Raw genomic sequence first — 19,348 nt, 5'->3', positions numbered from 1 at the left:
AGTGATATCAAGCATGCGCGCTGATAGTCGTACCTGGTTAAATGGCGACTTGACTCGTGCACTTCCATCTCGTTGCTCTTGAAATCGTTGAGTTCCTTCCTTATAGCTGCCTGCAGAGGACAAAGAGGAAGAAGACTGAAGCGAAGCTGCAAAGGCTTAGCGCACGAACGGCAGCCTCTAAGCCCTGACTCCTTTTAGTACGCTTCATGCATTATTTATGCTCATCTCAAAGCCATGAATGATTCCTCTGAATTTCTTTCTCACATCACAAGAGCCTTCAATTTCCCCCTCTTGTGACTTCTAACAGCCCTAACATAATTTACAATCTGTTGATGATCTACTTGGGTAGACAGAGTCTGTTTTAAATATCAGGAAGTTTTGATATCATGGAGTTATATATAACATAAAGAGAATGCAGTTAAATTGATTTTTTTTAGATTTGACCACAACAGATTTATTTTTAGAACATCAAAGCTATATCTACGTGTTACATTCCTTGGATCAAAAGCTCCAAATACAGCAGATTTCAGCGTGGAGAGAAAAAAAAAAGCCTGTAGTGATCTGACTGTTTCAGCAGGGGACACTGTGGTGTAATCACACATGCAGGCCTCACTATAGCAAGCTTTTTGAGCCCAAACTAATGCCTCGTGAATCATGGCTTCTGTCTATAAAGTGGTATGATATAATCTTTTTTAATAACCTTACATCCCCTCTACAAAGTCATGTAACAGCAACCCAGTCAGGTGATTGCTTCAACTGTTCAGCATGCCTCAAAGGGATGTCTCCTGCCTCAGGGAGGATGCTTCCACAACAGGAGAACAAACAAAATTCTGTGCTAGATGGCAGAAGTAGCAAAAAAAAGATAATAATAAAACATCAGCTGAGCAGTGGTGTGGCTGGGGGTGGGGTGGGGGGTCTTGAGGCACTGCTCGTCCAATTACACTCTTATGTAAGGGGAGCTGTTACATAACCAAAATGCTGAATCCCTGTGATTTTTCACATTTTCATGAGTGGACCTCAGGTGTGACCTGCAGTGCATTATAGCCTTGCAGGATATCTGCTCAGCAAAATCTAGAGCTCATTAAAAGTCTGAAGCTTAGCACAGTGGACAGTGAGCAGCAGGACTGCTTCAGAGTGTTCGCAAAGGCAAACCAAACAGCAGAGGTGGAACTTGTCATGCTATTACCCTCCTGTGTCACAAGAAGCACAGAAGTGGAGCTTAAGAGTGAAGACATTTCAAATCAGGCACGGAGCATTCTTGAGAATATCATAAGATTATCTCATTTTAACTATAAGATTAGTAAACTGACCTTATCAGCGGCTGTGAGCCGGGTCCAGGGCTTATCTGCCCGCCTGTCATAGTCCTGGGCATCTGACACCTCCACATAGTCACTAAATCGAATGAGAATTTTGGCCTGTCTCAGTTCCTCTACAGTGGGCCTCTGGCTCAGCTGGAACAAAACAAGAAAAAGAAAGAAAATTTTTATATATTGAAGTTCTCAGAAAGACTTGAACATGCATTTTTTTCCTTATGCAGCTGCATTAGAGAGGAGGTTAAGATCACACTCCTCTGATATTAATGGATATTTATTGGAAAAAGCATGTCGACATTTTAGTTTCCACATGGCAATGTCAGCTGACATAAAGGCAGTGATCCCTTTACTTAGATACCGCTCATAATTCTTATGAAAGGAAACAATGTGAAGCCATTAAGGAAACCCAGAAACAACATTCAGTTAAAGGAGCAATAAGCAAAATTCACCAGTGTGCATCTGTTCAGCTGCTGAGGGTGCTTTTCTTTATGCTAACCTGTCTCCTCTCAGGTCCTCCCAGCAAGAAATAAGAAAGATGCTAGGACAGAGGGACTAAAGCTGCCAAATGGGAAATCTGTGGTTTTATACAGTTAGTTTTAAGCAGTCAGTTAGTTATAACATGCTGCACACACATAGTGGTGCATCAATATTTCAGGGACATGAAGCATAACTTAGGATAATGAGAAGCTCCCACTGTCTCATGTAGAATCTCATATAGAACCTTTAAAATGGGTGCTGTGGCCCTACACCGGAGTGTAAATCTTCTCCTATGTTTTTGTAAGGTAATGGGTCCTCTCTGCTTATGAGGATCGTTGAGAGTCCATCTGCAGGTCTCTTTCTGCATGTCTGCTGCCGATCGGCTCCTTCACAACATCCTGCTGTTGAAACAGCAGCTGAAAGATGCCGCATCTTCTGTCCTCAGCTTTCGAACCCCAGTGTGTTCTTTTTGGGTTTTCTAGGTTTCATTAGGCCTAGACCATGTAGCTTCATTTGCACTAAGTTCTGTGTATAAATAGATAATTCATTTTTTAATAGTGTAGTAGTTTACACATTCGCCTGTGGAGCTACCCGCTGTGGTGACCCTGAAGCAGAAGGGGTGAGATGACTTTTTATTAGTTTTCCCCTGTTTTGTGTATTCTAGGGAGTCGTGCTTAGTACATGTCTTTTATTTGGTTTATTGAGGATTGGGTAGCACTAGAGAAGATAGCTCTGTTATGTTGGTTATTTTGACCTTGGTTCACCTTGGAGTAAATTGCTTTCAGATACAGTCATATTTCTCTTGCATGACCATAATTACAACTTAAAACAAAAATTGGGTCCCCCCCAAAAATATTATTGTATTTTTCTAAAACTCACATATTTGAAAGTATACATCCACATCAGTATTTTTCCCATTTGCACAGCTGAGAGGTTTTGTTTTGAGAAGCATGACTGCAGGTGAGCAGAAAGTGTTATTCTTGAAATTGACAGTGATGGGAACATACTCAACACCTCCCTATGGGGTCCAAGAGTTTGGCAACCAACATGCTGAAGGGACAAGGGCAACAAGGACATGAGTGTCTCCTGAGGGAAACCTGAGAAGTACCAATACCAGGCCTATACACACACACTCACACACTCTCACTACAGAGGAGTCACTGTCATAGTGTTTGTTTATCCTGGCCAACAACTTACCCCCTCCAAAAGTGCCAAAAGAGCAAGTGTGGGTTCACACTTTTGGAGCTATTTTGGACTCACCTTTCGTGTGAGCCTTCGTTTTATCTCCCTTTTCTCCTCCATTTCCTCCTGCTCATTGCGAGCTGCAAAGAATGAAAGGATGAAGTGTTAACCTTTGAGTACAGGCATCCAAACAGTGGGCTCTTTGTGAAATAAGTAAAAGCACACCGCTTGCTTAATGCGGCTCATTTGTTCAACACTAAACTGGATAAATCCTTCAAAGCTTAAAATAGCTTCCATCATTGGCTGTTTCACACTATTAAGAAGAGGTTAAGCATCAGGAGAGACTGATTGCTTTTTTTTTCTTTCAGTCTGTCCCAGAGCTTTTAGTCCATGTTTAAAATCAAGTAATTAAGAATAAAATGTAGATATTTCTCTTTTTTTGCTGATTACATCAAGTTCTTATTTTTCCCAAAATTCCTGTATGTTTTGTCCTGTAGATTTCAAGTGATTCACAATGACAAACATAACAAAGAGTTAAGTTAAAACGAGAGACAAGAGTAAACAAGAAGCATACTGGTACACTTCTGTTTGCAAAAGCGTCACCAGTCAATCTAGATTTGACTTGTACAAAACACACACTCCATCTTTCAGATTTTAGATGTTGCCTCATTACAAAATAAAGTCCTGTTTGTTTAACCTTGGTATTGTATGTGTGTGAGTGACAGGGAGGACATGACTTGTCAGTCATAAATTGTTAGTCTTTGTCTTTTCCCCCCTGTACTGTTGCCAATCATCTAGGAGCCTCTGGGAAAGCAGGAACTGCTGGTAAATCAGTCTTTGATGTGAGAGGCGCAGAGTCCCAGGCAACAGAACTGCTTCTCTCTGATACTGCAAGTGTTTGAGCTAAGAAAGCAGTCTCTGTGGACATGACTCCTCGGGGAGCCCTGCTACCTTGCATGACTTTCATGAAAAAGCAGACCACGGGGAAATAAAAGGAAGAGATGCATGAGCCCTCACATAACAGGGTCCCGTAAAAATCGCCAGGCTGCACTGCACGAAGACAGCGTGCAGCTACAAATAAGGATCATGCGTTGATAAAATGCAATGTCTGAGTGACCCTTTTGTACAATTTCAGCTATATAATGTTTAATGCACACATTTGAAGCACTCACGTTTGAGGATGTTCCTTTGCTCTAGCTCCTCAGCTGTGGGTCTCTGACTCAAGCGCCTGATGAGAAACAGAAATCTGTGGTCAGCACACAAACGAAAGACTGAAGTAATTATCACACTGAAAGACCTATTTCACAGGTTTTTCCCCTCATAAGACAACTTTGTTAGCAGTAACATGGAAGCAGTGCAATTATAACGGAGGGTCAGTTGATGTTCACATTACATCAGAATGGGGTAAAAATGTGACTTTGTTAGTGTCAGGCAAGCTGGTTTGAAGCTGTGGATCTCTTGGGATTATTAGCCACAAACGTCTCTGGAGTTTGCTCAGAACAGTGCACAAAAATAAATAAATAAATAAAACTCAGTGAGGAACTGTTCCACAGAGGGGAAACATCTTGTTAATGAGGGGTCATAGAACAGCTAGCCTGGAAAAGAAAACCCACTCTCAGCAAATGCAGCTGAGCGAAGCAAAGCACCTCAGAATGCACAGTGAATGTAATGTAAAGATTTAGATCCATGGCATGAATCTATAGATCAGCCTTGTCTGGTAAAATGTGTTGTGGGATGGTCTGGATAATGTTTGATTGCTGACCAAGTGCATCTTTTTTACTCCTACAAATTACCCATGGCTACTTCTAGCATGATGATGCACCTTGTTACAAAGCTAAAGTTACCTCTAACCAGGCGCATCAACATGACACCGAGTTCAGTGGACTTTAATAGCCTCAGTAGTCACCAGATCTGAATCCAACAGAACACCTCTGAGAAGTTTTTTCCCCTCAATGTGAATGTGTAGCTGCCAAATTTGCAGAACTGATGTGAAGCAATGATGTTACACACCAGAATTCAGGGAAAGGGAGTGTTCTGAAAAAAAGTATAGTTCAGGGAAAGGCTGCTTAGTTTATTTTTTCCTTCCCTACATTCTGCCAAGCATTCACTTCCCTGCTCTGACAGCAACTCCAGTAAGTTTATCTTATTGACATGTTGGCTCAAAGAATGAGTACATTTATACAGTACTGGGAGTAAGCAGCATAGAGTAAGTTTTGATTAAAATGCATTCTCAAACTGAACTGAATATAATTAACCTCAATTCTAATTTTTCCATATGTACTGCATACATTATTTATGAGCAACAGAGTTGTATGTTGTTTTAGTTGAAAGGCATGCATCTCATTTAAGCTCTTGCCTCATGACAGCTTGACAGGTGCACTTCCAAAGACTTCACTCATTCATGATCATCAATCCCCTCAATGACTCTATGATAAAACACTGATGGAATGAAGGAATAAGGCTACAAAACAAGTCAGATATCCCAAAACACTAAGCTCTTATCTGATGCTGTATCAGGAAAATATGACAGTGACACCTTCAACTTCCAAGTTAAGAATTCATTACAAATCTACTGCACACATCTATGCAGCAGGAAGACGGAACAGAAAAGCCAGATATGCATTTTTATTTTATGCAGCATCCAAATAGGTATGGTATGCATATGTTATCTCCAATTTCTGCAATTATTAAAGAGGCTGGAGGTTCTAAGAAGCACAATCACTGAAAGGTCACGCTGGAGACTCTTATTATAGCATATATATATGTCCAAAACAAGTGGTGGTAGATCTTTCTACAAGAACAAGATCAATGATTGACTCACTTTCTTTAGATCTGATCTGTAACTGCTCAGTCCAATAAGATACTGTATTCAGACATAGTTCTGTGCTCAAAAAAGCTGGTCTCATCTCACTTGAGGTTTATTGTTCAGGAAAAGTTCAGAGACTGACTTTCAGACTGGAGCTTTGGTTATCTCAGCATAGACTGAAGATTATATAGTAGGCTCCAGTTATTTTTGAGCCTTTTGCCAGTTTAACTGATGCAAGGAGTAGAAATAGAGAAGGTAGATGAGCTTAAATACTTGGGGTCAACCATGCAAAGCAATGGACAACGCACAAAAGAGGTGAAGGAGAGTGCAGGCAGAGTGGAGTGGGTGGAGACCAAAGTGCTGTTATAGTAAGGTCAGTGAACAAGTGTGTGAAGTTTGATGGGTCTAGCTTGAACAGTATGCATATATGGCATGAATTTAAACATCCTAGGTCACATCATTCTTGAGTTATGGCCAACAATTAAGTTTTTGTGGCGCAGGCCTGATGCCGACCCCAAGGCTATGACAAGCCCCATTCACACAGGCCTAGAGACTGGTCAGTGACCCCCTGAGAGATACTGTTGCTAGGGAAAGTTTGTATTCTGTGACTAGTTGGCGAGTGGTTACTGGCACTTGCTAGTCATTGCTAGTGTGAAATAGATCACAAAGAAGTATAAAATGCTGCATCAAAAACATCTTTGTGATTGCTTTGGTTGCTAGCAGGTTGCCACAGTCACCTGTACTTTTCATGGAAGACACGACTTGTCTGCAAGAACTCGCAAACTACTCACCAAGCAGTAGTGAAACTATAGAAAGTGTGACACAAACTAGAAATAGCCACTACATGGCGCCCAGGTGGCTCAGTGGTGGCGCAGGCGACCACATGCATTTGCCATGTGCATGTGGTCGCCTGCGCCACCACTGAGCCACCTGGGCGCCATGTAGTGGCGCAGGCGACCACATGCATATGCCATGTTACGGTGTGGGCAGCACAAGTTCGAGTCCCGGTCTATCGCCGATTTGCCCGCGTGTCTTCCCCTGCATCTTTCCCCCATTTCCTGTCTATCCACACTAATAGAAAAGCAGCTATAGCTGAAAGAGAGACTTATGCCTTCAAAGTAAAAGCTGCACCTTTTGAAATCTGTTGGTTGCAGTGGTAAGGCTCAAGTTTTACTTTGAAGGCAATTCCAGTTTGCGTCACACTTTTACAAGTTTCACTATGGCTCAGAGAGTAAATGACAAGTTTGGCCAGACAAATCCACACCTTTCATGCAAACTACTGGTGACCGCTAGTGACCAAAGTAATCACAACAAGGCTTTTGGTGCAGAACCCTCTTTGCCACTGACATTGCCTGGTAACAAGTAGCAACCGCTTGCCAACCAATTGGGGAATACACATTTTCCATAGCAGTTGGAGGTTGCCGACTGGTCTCTAGGCCTGTGTGACTGAGGCCTAAAATGAAAACCATCATTCATAAATTAAAACCCCAACAAACAAACTCCTCTGAGCGCTCTGGGGCATTTTAGCACAACTTTACTGTTTCAGTTCACTCTCTCTGCTGTTATTACTCTAATTCTAGCAGCACACAGTTTATGTCATTGGAATATAAAAACAAAAACAAAAGTTGTCCAGCACCAAATGGCTAATTGTGGTGTTGAAGCAATTGGCAACAAGTCAGATATTTTTTTTCAGTAATTGGTGGAGAACAAAGAGAGAGTTAATAATAATAATAATAATTCCAATTCAATTTTATTTATATAGCTCCAAATCACAGCAAACAGTCACCTCAAGGCGCATTACATTGTAAGGTAAAGACACTACAATAATTTTGGAAAAGAGCATGCACTTGGCGACAGTGGGAAGGAAAAACTCCCTTTTAACAGGAAGAAACGTCTGGCAGAACCAGGCTCAGGGAGGAGCAGTCATCTGCCTCAACTGGTTGGGGGTGAGGGGAGGGAGACAGGACAAAAAGCATGAAATACAGGACTCAAATTTGCTAGACATATTGCTAGATGAATTCCTATTGTTAGGTGTGTTTTCTGGATGTAAAGAGACAACTGTTTCCACACATATATATCAGTGATGTTTTGAAGTAAGAAATTTGAAAATGAAATCTCTCAACCATCTCTCTGACTTGTTGATGATTTATACCAAACAATTATTTAGTAGCAAAGTAAGCTAGGCCCAAAATACACATTTGGTAGAAGGCACAATTTTCAGGTTCAGTGTGACAAAGAAAGGTCAACTTGAATACCACCGAAGAACTCAGTTGATGCTTTGTTGCTACAGTTAATTACTGCTATTTTAGAAATGAGAAAATAATGAAAAATAAATACTCCACTATGACCCAACATGTCCAAACCTTTGACTGGTACATGTTGCATTTGTTTGTTCCAAGAAACAAAACAAACAAAAACTGTAATATTAATTAAAGGCTGCATACCTTATTTTCACTAAACTACAATTCATTTTTGCTTCACTGCAACTACATCCAGAAAATCAATACACCTTTAAATAAATATTTTCGTGTTACATAAAAATACAAATAGTCATTAAAAGCCAGCAAAAAAACAAAAAAACAACAACAACAACAAAAAAAAAAATCAGGGTAAAACAGAGCATTTATTAACTATCTCAAGGGTAGAAGCTGAAGCTCTTTCCTTCACTTTCCATGCTTTTCCCAGTGAATCAGGTCAGCAGAACTAAGCTGAGGTCAGCGTGTCCTAGATCAGCATCATCATAATCAATTCTAACTGGCCTGACACAAGCAATTATTTTAAAGAACACAATGCCACTGGTAATAAAGAATGAAGCAGAAAAGTGTTTGTTAGATGACACTGTACAAAAGATGCTGTTACAGAGCTGTTTGGGAACAACTAAGCAGACATCTGAGAACATGTCCTGTGCTGCCATCACAGTAGGGAATAGCACCAGTGTCTCTAGGTAATTCTCCATCTGTCCCACATCTCATACTGTATTGTAATACACAGACTTTCAATTTTACCCAAGTAGCTGGCGGTCTCTTTGCCTCATACCAGATCATTACATGTCCTTCATTTACCCGTCCAAGTCATGTTCAAAGAGCCAAGTGAAATCGAATGATCCGTTGGGGAAAAACATTATGTTATTTGATCTGTTCATTTACTAGAATTCACATTTATGACCTCAACATATGTACCGGTATACAAAATCCTACAATTTGCACGTACTGCATCAGTGTAGTGTGTGTAAACTGCTGGTATGAAGTGGCTTGCGTGGTGCTGCTGTGTGGAGGAGTTGGGTGGAGATAGTTTGGCACATGCATCACTGTGGTGATTCAGTGAGCGAGCGAGGGAGGCAGGCAGTAGAGGAAGAAATAGAGAGAGAGAGAGAAAGCGATAGAGAGAAACAGAGAGACAGCGAGTGAGAGCGAGCACTCTAGAGAGAAGACAAGAGCAGGAAAAAAAAGGGAGGGGGGGAGTTTGATGCATCTCTGAAATTAGGTCAGCTCCATTTTCAGAGACTCGTTTTAACAAAATAAAGCGTTTATCCTTATCGGATGTTGGGAAGGAAAAACTGAAAGGATAGAAAAGCCTGAATAAGAATGAGAATCACATGGGCTTTGGACTGAGTCACAATACCGTTAGCCAGGATATTAGGAATTGTCAGCCCAAAGTAAAACAAATGCTGGCTGTGGCTGTGAAAAGCCAGCACTGTTGCCCAACAGCTGTTATTGAGTTGGCTACAGTAACATCAGCCAGGCCTGCTGAAAATATTTGTCCCAGAAATTGTGGATGCATTGTAACTATATTCAGGTAAGAACGAAAAGCATGTGTGTATGCTTCTTACCTTGTGAGTTTGGTGCCTATTTGCTGCCTAGATTCCAGTCTCTCCTCATCTGTCTGCATGGGTAGGATGTTTTTCTCCTCCAGTTCTCTCTTAGATGGACGGTTACTCAGCTTGATGGCCAAGGAGTCTTTTCTTAGCACCTTCTGAGCCAGTGTACCTAAATTTGAAATCCAAAACATTAGAATAGCTATGGGAAAAATAGTAAAAGCAAATTTGGGGCTTAATATACCTTAACGATCTTTGCTATTCTGTATCTCCCATTTTAAATATTTTATACCAGGTGTCCTTTTATGCTGTTGGCAAAGTGCGCTCTCCCTTGCCTATGCCATAAGCCATGACGAGTTCGAGCTGTTACTTAGTATTTTCTGTAACAGTAGATGCTTGCATCACCTTTACATCAACAATTATTTGAAAAATATTTTCAATTACATTTCCTGTACCTTTAAGGACAACCATTCTGCACAGTTCAGCAGTTTTGCCAAGAGAATCTGCATCAAAGTTTAATTCTAGATACACTTCTGTGAACCTAATTTTGGTCCTGATCATAACTGACAGTAGTGCGGTCGATTATGATCAGTCAAGCAAATAGGTCTGCAAACATGAGCCATCTGAACAACAAAACAGACAAAGACACTTCTGTTGCTAAGGCACACTATTACTCAAACATCCTACCTTACACTTCAATTTTGACTTACATCTAGTGCCCATTCAAAATTTACCCTAGCAGCCACCTACCAACAGGCCAGAATGACCCATTTTTAGCATTTATGCACCTCCAAACACCATATAAATCATAGTATGATTTTCAATTGCATGGCAGTAACATCAGTTTTTACATCCACAAAACTTTCATTATGCATGATATATTATATCACATTGCCTAGCAACCACCTAACAAAATCATAAAAATCACAGACAAAACAATACTGTAGCATAGGCACAAGGTACAAGTTATCTCAACTGCTATTTACCCTTAGAGTAAGATTTATTGTTCTCTTTGACATTTTACATAACCTGCCAAGAGTAAAGTACATCACAGCTGTCCAGAAAATGAAGGTTTGATAGACCCTTTATCAAAATAACATCCTCAGAATCAGACACTAATAGCTTAAGAGACAGAGCCAGTGTCTGTCGATGAGGATAAAGATCATGCTTTTTTTTCAGCAGCACAATTTAAACATTTCACTCCTCAGTGTCACCAGCTGCCGCTTACTTGTAAATATTGAGTCGTCGTCTTCATCGTCATCTTCATCATCATCCACATCATCCTCTTCATCCTTATACATGCTGGGTAAATCTTCGTAGTCAGACTCGTTGGGCAAGTTCTCCTTATCATCCTCGTAGTCGATGATCACAGATGGCACTTCTCTTCTTTCTAGGGGCATACACTGGCCGTGCAAAGCAGAGCTAGGGGAGTGAAAGGGAGATAAGATATGATGGTTTTGAGCCAAGTCTGAGTATTAATGGAGAGCATCGTTTCCAAAAAAGTAAAAAAAAAAAAAAAACTAAATGAGTGCTATGATTTAAAAATAATTTAAACACTATACTGTATTGGAAATTGTGCAAAGACAACATAAATTATATTGGGTTCTGAAATATATATGCTCTTTATTAGCAGTGTGTATCACAAACATTGGATCAGTTGTGTAATGCTTAAAAAATATGGGCACATCTCACTACTTTCAGAAATAAAGATGGGGATGGCTTCACCATTCTGTGAAAGACTCAGAGTTCAACAAGTTAAGATCACTTCTCATGTCATTAAAAGATTTGGTGAATCCAGAGAAATCTCTGCATGCAAGGTACAAAAACTAATACTGAATGGCTGTTACCCTGGGGTCCTGAGATAGTTTTGCAAAAAAAAGAAAAAAAAAGAAAAGATAAATATTCTGCAGTGTAAATCACTGCCTGGGCTCAGCAGCTTTTCTAAAACCACTGTCAGTGAGCAGAGTTCATTACTGCATTCAAAAATGTATGACAAGTTCATTTAATGTGGACTCAGGTAAAGTGAAAAATTGCCCTGTGCTCTGACCAATTAAAATGAGAAATTAATTGTGAGCATGCAATTCAAAAGCCAACTTCCATGATGATGATGGTAATGCATTAGTGCACATAGCATGGATAACTTGCACATCTGTATGTGGGTAGATTTTGGAGAACTATATGTTGCCACACAAAGATGACAATGACATTTAGCAAGACAATGTCAAATCATGATGTGCACATATTACAACACCATGACTCAGTAGCAAACAAGTCCTTGTGTTAAACTGGCCTGCCTGCAGACTAGACCTGTCACCCACTGAAAAGAGCTGGCAGATTATGAAATGATAAAGTATGACCCTGAACTGTGAGCAGCTGAAATCCCTTACAAGCAAAAACAGAACAACACTATGACTTTAAAAACCGCAGCAGGCGGGTCTCCTTACTTCCCAAGCACTTACAGAGTGTTTTAAAAGAAGAGGTGATGAAACATAGTGGTAAACATGCCCAACCTTTTTTTTTTTTGCATGTTATTCTCATCAAATCCAAAATTAGAATATATATTTTAAAAAATAAAATATAAGCATGACATGCTACATGCTATAAAAATGTATATAATTCAAGATTTGATCTTCTATCTTACATTCAAACCATTTTAAAATTTGGGGATTCAATTATTTGAAAGTCACTTTTTACTTACATTTTACACAGCATGCCAGCTTTTCTGGGAGCAGCGTTGTGACAGATTATGAGGATGGCCATATTATTTGGCCTTGCTAAAAGGATGAATTTCTGAAAACCCTGAGCCAAAAATCTAATTTGAATGGAAGAAGATCATATTTCATATCCATTATCTTTCCGCGTTTTATTTTTGTATTCATACAGTATTATTAAAACAATAGCCCGCACTAAACCCAGAAAATGAAAATGGCTCAAAACAATAAATTGGCTTTGGGCTTCTGGTGCAGAGCATAATGATAGCTTAGTGGGCTTTTAATCCAAGTATAAAGCGAGGGGAGATATACTGTATAACTCGAGCTGAAAGAAACTTGAGTGCAAAGAGCCTGAATGCAAACTAACTGCAATTCTGTGAAGCCCTGCGCAATGCTGTGCAATTCTGTGAACTGCACAGAGGAAGAGAAAAGTACCAGATTATACAACTTGTATTATTCACAACAGCCTGACAAGAATAAACTCTTCTTTCAGGAGCAGTCACCGGCCAGCACTACCAAGCAGCAGTGGCATATTTGACAGATTCATTAATAACAGCCTAGCTGAAGGTTGTTATGATGGGACACTGTGATGTAACTATTTCAAGCTTTCAGACTAATTGTGAGCAACATCGGGGCCATTACTTCCTTATCCCTGCTGAAATAGCTTTGGTGAAAATGAGATCCTAATGTAAGAGGTTACATAATGTGCAATCCGCTATCATGTCGCTTTTCTCCAAACATGAAGAAATGCAGCTCTTGTAAAGAGCAGCTGGTCATGTTATGTCAGGCCAACTGCTGGAGGGACGCCTACTCCACGCGCCTGTGCCCACACATACACACATTTACTTCAAAATTAGGCCATGTTGCCCTGTGAGGCAGTGTGCCGATTTAGACCTGTACACCAGTGCTACAGAACTGGCGGGATGCGACCTCAATAACACAAGAACATATCTGAAAGTAGCAGACATAGTGCCACAAAAACATTTTTAAATTCAGAGGACACTCTGTGCTAATGATCTTTTTCAATGATTACTCTGATCAGACCTGTTCTAGCAACAGCTTTTAGTAACAAGACCTTCATTATGCCATAATGACCAGAGACTAACCAAATAAAAAAAAAAGGTATTTGTATATAATCAGTATTAAACTCTACACAACGATAAATCTACCTGCCTAAAATTGTACAGGTCCTCTTACTGCTGCAAATGAAGCTGGATGGATCAGACTCTTTCAACACATATAAATCGATGCATTATTGGACTGAAATCTGGAGACCAAGTAAATATGTTCTATTCTTTGTCATGCTACTCACACCATTCCTGAGCAAGTCAAGAGCCAACTGCCATCAGGAAATTCTGCTTCAGTAAAGAGGCGGATGTGGTCTGCAACAATGCTTAGGTAAGTAGGTACACCCTCTGTCAGTTCTAAGGTCTTCCATATCAGGACATAATAAAAAGTTATTGAGTCTTTGCCAGGTCTTAAAATTAGGTAAATACAACCCCACGTGACATAACAACAATGAAGCCAAAAATGGTAAAGCAGTGTGTGACAAACTAAGTCCACCCCATAATTCAGTAGTTTGTAGAACCACCTTTAGCAGCAATAACTTGAAGAAATCATTTTCTATATGACTTCATCAGTCTCTCACATTGTTATGGAGGAATTTTGTCCCACTCTTCTTTACGATTCTGCTTCAGTTCATTGAGGTTTGTGGGCATTTGTTTATGCACAGCTCTCTTAAGATGCACTTCAATCAGGTTGAGGCCTGGACTTTGACTAGGTCATTGCAACACCTTTATTCTCTACTTTTTAGTCATTCTGTTGTAGATTTGCTGTTGTGGTTGGGATCACTGTCCTGCTTGCCCCAATTTCAGCCAAGCTTTAGCTGTCAGACTGATGGCCTCACATCTGACTCTAGAATACTTTGGTATACAGAGGAGTCTATGGCTGACTCAATGACCTCAAGGTGGCCAGGTCCTGTGGCTGCAAAACAAATTGAAATCATCACCCTTCCACCACCGGGCTTGACAGTTGGTATGAAGTGTTTATGCTGATATGTTGTGCTCTCCTTTCACCAAACATGGCAGCGTGCACTATGACCAAACATCTCCACTTTGGTATTATTTTTCCAGAAGTCTTGTTCAGATTCAACATTCCAAACCGAAGCTGTGCTGCCATGTTCTTTTTAGAAAGAAGAGGCTTCCTCCTGGCAACCCTTCCAAAGAAACCATCCTTGTAGTCTTTTTCTAACTGTACTGTCATGAACTTTAATATTTCACATGCCAACTGAGGCCTGTAGAGTCTGAGATATAGCTCACTGGCTTGTTGCAGTTTCTCTGAGCATTGCATGGTCTGACCTTGGGGTGAATTTGATGGAACATCCGCTCCTGGGAACATTGGCAGCCATCTTGAATGATTTGTACTTGTAAATAATCGTTCTCACTGTAGAACGATGGACTTCAAATATATATACATAATTTGCTTTTTTAATTTAATTTTTTTTTTTACCATGACTGTATATGTGAGGGGCTAAGGTTTTCTGGCATAACATTTCCCTGAGCGTCAACTCGACTTCTTCCCATAGTGCATCTCGCAGTCATCTCTTCCCCAGGTAAACAATGCTCACACAGTCAGCTGTGAACATGATGTAAAAGAACATGTGACTCATCAGACCAGGCAGCCTTTCTCCATTGCTCTCCGGTCAATTTTGAAGGTACATTCAGCATGTTCACTCTGATAGGTCTTGGTGAGCATCACAATCCACCTCTGCAATTTGGGCCTTGTCAAATTTGCTCAGATTATTACACTTGTCCATTTTTTCTATTTTCTCTGTACTTTAATGTTCTCTTGCTGCCTATTGTATCCCTCCCCATGTTTTGACTGATGAGTCTAGTTCTGTTACATAAGCTCTGTCTGCGTCATTTTTAAACATACACACATAGCATTGTTAACATTTACTCAAAATATTTGCGATTTATAGACAGAGGCCGAGCCATAATCCCTCCCCCGTCTTCCCACAATCAGATTTATTGACCAGAGCTGAGAGCTACTAACCTTTCAAACCTCTGCAATGAGAGTGCCAGGGTTTTATTGAGCTCCTCGATGATCCGGCTGGGGGCGTGTAAGCTGCCATACTGAAGCTGGAGCGGGTGACCGTGGCTCTGGTGAAGACCGGACAGACCGGCAAGCTGGGAGGGCAGCAAGGTGCCGTGGAGGGGTGGCATGCCCTGGGGAGGGGCAGACTTTTGTGGGAGAATGCTGAGGGGGTTGGGGGATGGAGAAGGGGAGGATGAGGAGGAGTCCAGCCCCCCTGGAGGCACGCAAATCATCACTTTCTTGGGAGGCAGAGGTGGAGAGTGCTTTCCCCCAGGCATGCAGGGCAACTTCATTGGCTGACAAGAATCTAGGGAATAAAAATGTATATAATGAAGATTTATTGAACACATTTCATGCACTGCATAGCTACTGCAGTTTGTGGTGCTGACAGATAAACAGTGCACACAGATGAGTGGAAACGACTCAGACATCAGCCCAGAGTGGGGGAATTACGCCAGAGTAATGCCACTTCCCTCTCCTGACAGATTGACAATGACACATAAAGCCCAGCCGACCCAACCAGAGGGGGATTTAATGAGACTAGTATAATCCCATGAACATGTGTGGCAGTGCAGGTAGAGTTTAAGCCAAAGCAGTTATCAACTAACACAAGTGCCAGGTATTTGCTTTACAAATTCATGTTTTTTGGCAGTTTATGGTAATGGAGGAAATCCCAACAATGTGCATTTTAAAAAACTAAATTAGTGAGTCAATTGTATACTAGTGTGTGTTCATTTTTTTAATTTAGGATTAAAGGGGAAGTTCAAGAAAAAATATATATCATTGGAGTGATTAAAGCCACATAAGCATGGAACTGACCTTAATCTAGGACAACTGACCTGTGCTATGGTTTGGGATCCTAGAGAAAGGCTTTGGAGGGAGAGCAGGAGGCTGTTTGTGGTAAAGCGGCGGCTTGGCAGGATTGTCCTGATGGTCACCCGGATAGCCGAGAGATTTCTTGGTGGGCAAGACCATAGACGACTTAATGGAGGGCTCCTGAGTGCAGACGCCACCGTCCATTGAGGATCGGAATTCAACAGTTGCTAAAACAGAAGGAAGAAACGGTCAATCTGTAAACCTTTAAAAATGAATTTGACTACACAAGAAAGGCACTTTCCAAAAAGCCTGCTCAAAACTAAGTTTATAAATTAACTTGGGGTGTTTTTGAGACACTGGGGGCTTGGACTGTTTACAAACCCGGGAGCTTTTTTTATCAGCAGACACCAGACCGTGGAACGGTGGCAGACGAGCAGTTTGACAGAACTTTTGAATTTTAATTCTTTTATAGTTCTGAGCCATTTGATGGTTTTTTGCATGATCACACTTTAAGGCTGACAGTGCAAGTCGCAGCGCCGCTCACAAATATTCTGACAGCCAGTGCATTTATACTGTGAGCTTCCCCTATTCCCTCATTCCCAAACGTCATCTTTTTAAATAGAAAACCACAATGTTTAACTCCTTTAATCTTTTTAACATTCAAAAAGTCCTCAAAGGGATTTTTTAACTCAACATAATAGATTCATAAGTTGTACTTTATCAAGTTGTTTACTCAGGGATCATTCAAGGCCTTCATTTTGAGGCAGGTGCTTGAGGAAGGACCTATGATAAGTAAAATATCTTTACATTCAATCACTGAGATGACAGACGCTGAACTATCTAACTGTCCATGTTGTGTGTTTGAAGATGCTGTTGTGCATACGTCAGGTGTAACAAGTGGCTGAGTTAATAATTCTCTGTAAACTTTAGAGGTGCTTGTGCATAAAACTGACATCTGGCAACAGTAATATGCATTTCAAGAAGTGCCACAAATGACGGGCAAAAATATGGGGAGCTATTGAGTTTTTTTCAATATGTATTCCTTCAGCATTGCCCAAAAAGCAACTTCTAAAACAATTAAAGCCAACATTTTCCTGTATGTAAAAGATGGACATAGCCTCTGTGTTGGCTAATCAAGTCCCGTCCTTTTCATGATCGCCATCTTGATATTTTGAAACCAGGCATGACAAGCAAGAGGAAAATCTGACAGAGGCCGACCATGTAAGCACAAACCCAAAAGCATACACTGTTTTATCACAGTTACGTAATGAATATCATGTTGTATTAAATAATATGTGAAACTAGCAATTAAGACCTTAAACCTATCAGAAAATTGTCTACTAAGCTCATAGATCAAGTGGGCAGTAGCACTGTTTTCCAACACAGATGCATGCAATTGCTTCTTTCTTGGAAACAGAGGAGTTAACCCCTGTCAGCCATTAGAAAGAAAGAAGGTTTAATGCATTGGCTTCACTTTTAAGACCAAGAAGCTATGCCTATCTTTTATATACAGGCTATGATTTTGTTCTTATCTGCTCTCCTCAATTCTTGGCAAGACTCAACTGAGTTTCTCCAACTTTGTTTTTGATGTCCTGAGGCAAGAAGTCTCCTGCTGTCTATTTCAAATATAATAAAATATATCTTTAGGTTATCTAAAGCACATCAAATCAAGATCAAACGGTTTTAAAAAAGCTACAAATTTTCTGTAATGAAAGATTATATCTCTTGAAGCCCCGTGCCGAATCTTGAAGAGTGCACATCAGAGGCTGCTGATTAATAAGGAGATGAATAGCTGAGGACCTTTCAGTTTAGCACGCCACCTCCATCCCTACTTGTAATTTCTACTTAAATCTGAAACAATCTCCGGCTCTGTTAAATCAGACCGCAACTGTGGAAAATTAGCTCACCTTTTTCAAAGATCTCCTTCAGCACTCCTCTCTTGATAAGCTCATCTCTGCTCTGTCGCACTGACATCTTCCTCTCCAAAGCTGGCGTAAAGAAAGGGAGAATGTTAAAGGTGTTTTAACGTTGCAAGTTCTCATTCATAAAAGTATGACCACTGTTTCTTTGTTTAACCCTGGCTGAATAACATACCAGGAGTGCCCAAAGTGGATGCGGTTATACGTTTCATAACAAACAAACAAAATAACAGCATGTCATTTACATCAACCACATTTGATGTGACATTCAGTAATATAATAACTAAGTAACAAACATCAAAATTACCAGAAATATGCTAACAAAGGTACAATTATGCTAAAGCAACTCAGTTATTTGTTTTTAAGTAAGTAAAAGTTGTTTTTTTAAAGGTGCTCAGCAATAAAAAATAGTGAACAGACAGCGATCAACGTAAACAGGAATCTCATCTAATAAACAGTTGCTATCTGCAGCCACAGTGGTAATCTCCAGTTTTCACACCACGTAAGTGTGATCTGGCTTATTACTGGCACACACACACACACACACACACACACACACACACAAAGCCTGTGTGTGGAGTTATGCCACATCAGCAGCAGCCAGTAACCTTCACGAGGCGGTCTCTGCAAAAAGTGTTTTACTAAACCAACTATGTCTTATCTACCCCTATCTATAGATTTATTATTACTCAAACGTGTATGTCCAATGTTATCTTCTATTGTGCCTTTAGTTTTATCTTTATTACACACAACCAGAGGGACTTTGACAAATCTCAGCAAGTTCATTTAAGAAAACAGAACTGAACCCCATATTTTGCTGTAGAGATAATCAGTTGTCTCTAGTGAACAGTCAAAGTTAAGAAACTGTGGCCTGATTAACACAGATAAGAGATAAAAGATATTCAAGCAATGCTTCTCATAGTAATTCATTATGCAAAAGATGCCATGTCCCATAGCTACCGTTTGGTTCTATTTTTAGGCTCTGTGAGTAGAGGCACTTAAGATCTTCTATCAGTAAGCTGAACAAAAGCAGTTAAAAATAAAAAATAAAAACCACGTTAGTCATTTTAAAGTCTAAGCCTGCACAGAAGCCAATTAAGAATGTGAAATGAGGATGAACAATGACACTTGGGCACGGTGCACAGGAAACTCACTGCGCACCCTGTACCTGCTGCTTATGATTCTGTTATGTGTGCTTTACATGGCAGAAGCCC

At 40.4% G+C, this 19,348-nt stretch overlaps 1 protein-coding gene across 2 annotated transcripts in view; it reads right to left on the bottom strand.

The window, feature by feature from the left end:
* Positions 1–19,348, bottom strand: part of LOC115795747 (phosphatase and actin regulator 1-like) — a 56,993-nt gene that overhangs the window by 2,543 nt on the left and 35,102 nt on the right. For both annotated transcript variants that reach the window (XM_030751802.1, XM_030751801.1), the window contains exons 3-11: positions 18,123–18,203; positions 16,239–16,442; positions 15,358–15,706; positions 10,821–11,014; positions 9,608–9,764; positions 4,145–4,200; positions 3,051–3,112; positions 1,311–1,451; positions 34–110 (exon numbers count right to left, since the gene is read on the bottom strand). In XM_030751802.1, the coding sequence (XP_030607662.1) occupies positions 34–110; positions 1,311–1,451; positions 3,051–3,112; positions 4,145–4,200; positions 9,608–9,764; positions 10,821–11,014; positions 15,358–15,706; positions 16,239–16,442; positions 18,123–18,203 (1,321 nt within the window). The remainder of the gene's footprint in view (positions 1–33; positions 111–1,310; positions 1,452–3,050; positions 3,113–4,144; positions 4,201–9,607; positions 9,765–10,820; positions 11,015–15,357; positions 15,707–16,238; positions 16,443–18,122; positions 18,204–19,348) is intronic.

This window comes from Archocentrus centrarchus, chromosome 17 (genome assembly GCF_007364275.1).
Source record: "Archocentrus centrarchus isolate MPI-CPG fArcCen1 chromosome 17, fArcCen1, whole genome shotgun sequence".
Classification (NCBI taxonomy): domain Eukaryota; kingdom Metazoa; phylum Chordata; class Actinopteri; order Cichliformes; family Cichlidae; genus Archocentrus; species Archocentrus centrarchus.
This window is presented reverse-complemented; position numbering and strand designations above follow the sequence as displayed.